General features: G+C 41.8%; 1 protein-coding gene across 1 annotated transcript; it reads left to right on the forward strand.

The window, feature by feature from the left end:
* The first annotated feature begins 452 nt into the window (after positions 1-452).
* Positions 453-2,670, forward strand: TPD52L3 (TPD52 like 3). The gene is given in 5 exon segments (XM_036878844.1): positions 453-617; positions 619-667; positions 670-777; positions 780-812; positions 2,639-2,670. Coding segments are annotated over 5 exon segments (387 nt in total).
* Positions 2,671-6,522: the final 3,852 nt, after the last annotated feature.

Raw genomic sequence — 6,522 nt, forward strand, 5'->3', positions numbered from 1 at the left:
ACCTGTCATCTACTGCGGTAGGAGGGAAACTTAGTCTCTGATAATAATTGCGGTACTGCCTACCTCACAGGGTCGTTGTCCCAAACACCGCTGCATGGGAAGGATGCACCAAGGCTGGGCCTGGGTTCTGCAACTGAAGCCTTCAGGTCGGATGTCCCACCTCTGAAACCTCGACCTGGTCTGAGCTCCCTTCCCCCACCCGGGAGTGGACCCTGCAGACGGAGGCATCCACATGCCAGGACTTCTTCCCACCAGCTAACACATGCATTTCACAGGTCAAGATACGGATCTGTCCCGCCAGAGAGCTCTACACCACCAGCCAAGAGTCTGAACCTGTGGGCCTAGATTTCAACTCTAATGACAAGGATTATTTCTCAGCTGGCCATGAGTTTGACTCTCTCTACCAAGAATTGGACTTGGACTCTCTTAATGTAGATCTTCTTTCTCAGTCCATGCCAGGCGCCATGGCAGAGACCTCTGCAGGTGTATATGAATCCCACCTGACTGCTGAACCAGAGGATCTTGCAGAGGCTGAGCAAAAGAAGCTCAAATCTGAGTTCACTAAATTGGAGATGGAAATTGTAACTGTACACCATGTGCTGGCAGTCAAAGAAAGAGAGGGGCGGCATGGAGCTTAGAAGGAAGTTGGGCCTCATAGCCTTGGTAGGACAGAGAATCTGTCCAAGAGCTAGCACAATGTTCAGATCTCCAATGCCTATGTGAAACAGAAGACATCAGCTGCCCTGTCCACCATGGGCTCTCCCATCTGCAGGAAGTTGCAGACATGAAGAAGTCGGCCACATCCTTTCAAGGTCTAATGGTGACAAGCAAGTCCAGAGTCGCAGGTGGCAGAGAGCTTGGCAGTGATTGCCTTCTTCTTCAGCAGAGAGTGGGGAAGACCCACTCCCGGTTTCAGGAAGTGGGAATGATCCAGTTCTTGGGAATGGAAATTATCTGGTTAGAAAGAATGAGAATAACCTGCTCCCTTTTCTGGAGCTTGAGTAAGTCCCTTGGTAACCTTGCCTGGCCACCTGACCAGTGCAAGAACTCCCTTCCCTCTTCATAACTGCAACTCTGTCCATCAAAAACAAGCAACCAAGTTACAATGGCAAACTTAACATAGGAAATGGACAGAATCAGGTTTTGAGAAAAGTAATGCCCATTTTGTACACAGATATTTGCTGCTGTCGAGACAGGGAATCCAGTGTTTTGTACCCAGTTATTTTACACTAAAGATTGTAGATGAAATGTATCACCATGCCAGTGTTTGGGGTTCCATTTAAATGGTCAGAAGAATGGCTCCAGAGGGATCTTAGGCCAAAGCCCAAACTCTTTTTTGGAAGACTAGTCTATCAGAAGGCCAAAGTAGGCTTCTGTTTAGAATGGGGTAAAGGTATGAGATAATCTGTAATTCTATTCCCTCCCCATTTCCTTATGTCCTTAAATCTCACAAGGAACCTTGAAAGCTCTACTTGATATACCATTGTTTTTATTTTTAGAAGATGATCAAGACTGTCATTTTTCTCTGAGACCCTCAGAGAGGGGAAAGAATATTGGTAGACTAATTGTTACATAATACTATAACTTTTAAAAAACTTAATTTTTTTTAGAGATCCTAATTAAGCCAAGTAAATTTAGTTTCATTTTAGGAGATCTTTAACTACTTTGGACTCAAGCTGAAATTGCAACTTTATTTTGCCTTGTGTTTGCTTTGAAGTATAAACTCTTGTCATAAGCAACATTTAACACAGCATGCCCATTCCATATAATGTTGTTATGCTTTTGAATGGACCTAACTGATTACACATCACTGGCTGCCTGGACTCCAAGTCTGTCCTTGTTTATAGCTGACCCCAGGGGATGTCAGAATAGTAGGAACCTGTAGGAACCTAGTTTTGGGTTTGTTTGAACTTTCTCATATTTGGTTTTCACAGGAGCTTTGATGGCTTTTGTTTTTTGTTTTCTGTTTTTTCCTTTTGCATTTTCAACCTGCCAGGATCTGGCAGCTTCTTTTATTTCTCCCATCACATTGTCTGAAATAGAAGTTTATGTCTTACTGGCTTTCAGCAGGAGAACTAGGAGCTTTATTTACTTGGGTATATATTGATAATATCTCACTGGTTTAAAGTAGTCCCTCCAGCCTAAGAAGATTATTCTGTTTTGTTGATTCTTGAATGCTCTTTCTATATTCCTTTGGTTTTATAAGCAAAACCAAATACCATTATTAATGTAAAAGCACTTAGTAAACTATAGTAACTGATGTATCCCAAACCTCTACAGATTTCTAAAAACAAAGTTTTTCTTGAATTAAAACAATATGTTCAACTGTTTTACATGTTTCTTTTTTAATTTTTTGTGTTTATTACCCAAAATGGTTTTCTATACTGAAAAACTAGAGACAAACTTGTAGCAAGCATAAAACCAAAGCAGTCCAACAGGCAAAGGATTTGACCCCATACTGCAGAAATCCTTGAAAGGGAAAATCAGACTGACATCATTGGCCAAACCCAGAATATGTTCTATTTTATTTAATAACTCAAACAAATGCAGTAATAGTTTCCCCCAAAAAATCCTCAACTGAGAGCAGTAAAGAACGTATCTATTTTTGTTTGTCATTGTATTCTCATTCCTGGCTTAGGGTACATGTTCAATAAGTACTTGTTGAATTAATGAAATAATCAGTATCACATACTTCAGACATCAAATATTGGATCCAAGATATTATCAACAACAACATGAACTGGTTGACAAGTTCCCCTGGCTTTTAAACAAAGCATTTTACTTCCCTATTCAAAGATAATTTGAGACCCTACTATGTGTCAGGCACTGTGCCAGGCTCTGAAGGCACAGGCATTAGTTAGACAGAGTCCATGCTCTCTACAAACAGATTTTCTGAAGTAAGTACTAAAATAGAGGAAGTCTGTGAAGAAAGGGTGTTCAACTCTGCCTTGTTAGGTCAGAAAGCATTCAGAGAGGCAGAAAGTGTTACAGGACTAGCAGAAATTTGCCAGACAGACAAGAGTAGACCACTCCAGACAATATCCAGAGGAACTAAGTCATGAAGGAATGTAATAGAATGGCATGTTCCAGGGAATACTAATAAGTCATTTCGAAAGAGAGGGAAAGTAGCAAGAGAGGAGAATGGAGAAATAAGCAGGGGCATGATCATAAATAGTCTTACATGCTATCTTACACATTAGATTTAATTCTGTAGGATATAGGAAGGCATTGAAGATACTTAAGTCAAAGCTATTGTTTTAGATAGATCACTCTGGTCACCATAGAAACAGAATGAGAAGTATTAAGATGTAGACTCTCCCAGACTTAGGAAACAACTGCATCGGAGAGAAGGATGGATAGGTTTGTCAGCTGACAGGGATATACTAACAATGTTAGCTGGAGCTCCACATTTTTTTGCTTTGGTTCTTTTATGGAATTCCAGTATATCTTCACCAATAGCCATGGACATCAAATAAAATGCCTCCATGAGCTTGTGGACTCTAAACCAAAGGTCTCCTGCATATTTCCTATCTTTCATTTGTGTCTACCCATCCTATGCATTGCTTCCCATCATTTGCTAGCCTGTCTGCCTTCATAATTTCATTACTTTTCATCCAACCCTATCTGGATTTTGTAGCAAAGCTTAAGTCTATTTAATTTATATTGGCCACCTCAGGATACAACTTTTCATTAGTTCCTGGAATATGTAAATCCTCAAAGATGCTCCATCCCTATGTCTGGCTCAACTCCTGATAACTACTAGTTGAAATGTTATTTGAACAAAATTCCGAGGCTATCAGTTTTGTTGGTCTTTCATTGCCCATATGATGAAAGGGTTGGAGAGGAAGGTAAAGACAAGGTCTGAAAGTTCTAATTCCAACAGATTACATACCCCATGCAGCTGACAAGGTTAGGAATAGAGTACCAAGCCATTGCTCATTAGCATCATACATACCCCAGCATATTGCTAGCATCATTCCCAGAGAAATTCACCAGGAACTTGTGGAGGCTACTTTACTTCTAAGTTCCAGATTTGAGAGAAACTGTATCACATACCTATTCTCATGGCTTACATGGACTACAGAGAGGTGAGCAGTGACCACTGACCCAGAATTGTGTAGGCCTTCTGTTAGTACTAGGCAATGTGCTTGATGGCCCTACCCATCAAGGGGTTGTTGATCCCATTTGTTGATTCTATTATGGTATGAGGTAAGTTGCATCTGGGCCATAGAATTTCACTTCTTCTCCATGAACTCTAATGTAAGAGAAAAAGATAAGTGCCACTCTGTCAAAACTTCTAGGCCCTCAATGCAGTCACCATCTGAGACTATGTCCCACTCCTGCTGACCAGATCTTCTGGTGTGAGGCTTGATAGACCATAACTTCCAGTACCTAGAGCCAAATTTAAATAAGCAAGTGACAAGTGGTAGAATGTCCTCCAGGTGGTACATCTTAGCTAGCTACCATGAACACATTATCATGGCACCTGATGATTACTCAGAAATTACTAAGCAGATCCCTAAAACAGTCAAAATGTCTGGCAATTTCTGAGAGCTCATCAGCTAACTTAAATATTTTTATCTATAATTATAGTATAGTTTATCTATACTATCACCCAAATAATTGACCACTTCAAGAAGAGAAATGGCACTCTATTTCTTTCTCTCTCATTCCCAATAACTTGAAGCTATTTGGAGAAGAAATGGTTACCTAATAATTCATAGACTTGGCTGAGCCAAACTTTCTTTCTAGAACATTAAAACTGAGAGCTAGAAAGTCAATCAGATGAAACTGATCTATACGATAATATAGATGTGGGGTTTTGGTTTGGTTTTTTTTTTTTAACACATTGAAGCACAGAAGGTGATCTGATGAAAGGAGATCAGAGAAAATGTGCAGAGAGTTGCCAGGTAGCCACCTAAACTCCCCCAATAGCCAAAGCTGAGGGTAGAATACAATTTAAAGAAGTGAAGGTGAGCTGGGCTGTAATGCCAAAAGTTAACCACCACAGAAATAATCTCTGATACTCCTTGCAGGGAAAATGAAAGTTCCTATGGCCAGGATCCTCACATGACTCTAAATTACTTGATGATGTGATTGGCCTACTGCTAGGCTAATGCTTACACACCCTTAGCATTGAGCCATTATTGTTGGTGTTACTATGTAAAAAGCTCTGCCCAGAGGCAGAAATGGAGATGTGCTTGCTGCATGCAGACTGCCCCAGAAGCAGATATGATTCCAGCACTTGATCTGCCACTGTGAGAATAAAGCTTGGTATAAACACTTTTACCCTTAATGTTCTGTTATTGTTATTTGGTCACTGGATCCAGAGTGAAATCGACCAGGGGCAATCCCCCACAGGCAAGACACTTGGCGTAGCTGTCAGGATGAGTTGTCAGAGAAGCCAGTTTTACCATCTCTGATCTAGACATAATGATCCCATCCACCTCTACATCCCAAAGGCACCGGAGCCCAGGTTGATATGGACTCTGAGAGTTTCTGCTGAAACCAGTAGCCCAAATCCACCAGCTTTGCCTGTGTGTAGGGGCAGAGCATACAGTGCTCCACGACATGGGAAGGAGGTTACACCTCTCCCAGAGGAATCTGTAGTTGCTGTTTCTTTATTTTCTTGACTACAAACAGGGCAGGATTTCAATAGAGGAGGGGTTGATGCCTCTGGTACAACCTCTACTTCCTTGTTCTCCCCCAGCTATTCCACTATTTCTGGGGCTGATGGACCTCTCTCATTCTGCAAAACGCCTCCTCTGTTACATCCTTTACCATCTCCATGGCACCTTGCAGTGACATATCTCAATTGTCAATTAATTTTCTTCTTTCTCCATGACCTTTATCTCTTGTGCTTCTCACAGGAGCACATTCTTCTCCTTTATGGCCCTTCCTAACACTGTGAGGAGTAGACAACCCAGAGTTCCCACTGCCTCATGGGCACTCTATTTCTTTAAGGAACTCCCTATTTTGCAGAAGGTCTCCTCTACTGCCTCAGGCATCATCACCACCTCCCCTCAGTCCTGGGAGGGGCCCAATCCTCTAGGAGGCAAGCCACCTTGGACCACATGCCCACTGGGGAATACCCGAGTGTCTCCCCATCTATAGGGCAGCCCACTGAAATATCCCTCCCAAGACAGTAAATTAATCCATATTTTTTTGGTTTGCAGTGAATCCTGCCAACTATGAGATAAGTGCAGGATAAACACCTTCCAGTAGCCTAAAAAACCCAAAAACTCTTGTAATAATACCACAGTTGTAGGGGTAGGGAAGGTTTGGGTTTTATCTATGACTCTTCTGGGATAACATCAGTCTCACCCAACTAGACAATCCCCAAGAATTTGACTCATAAACCAGGTCCCTGAACCTTGGTGCTGTTCACAGCCCATCCTTTCTCCTGTAGATGTTGCAGCAGTCTAGATACTGCACTTCCTAGGCCTGTAAGAGAATCAGAAGTAAGCATGACACCATCCATTTAATGGTATAGCCACACTGTTGGCAGTTTCTCCCATGCTG

This window comes from Manis pentadactyla, chromosome 3 (genome assembly GCF_030020395.1).
Source record: "Manis pentadactyla isolate mManPen7 chromosome 3, mManPen7.hap1, whole genome shotgun sequence".
Lineage (NCBI taxonomy): Eukaryota > Metazoa > Chordata > Mammalia > Pholidota > Manidae > Manis > Manis pentadactyla.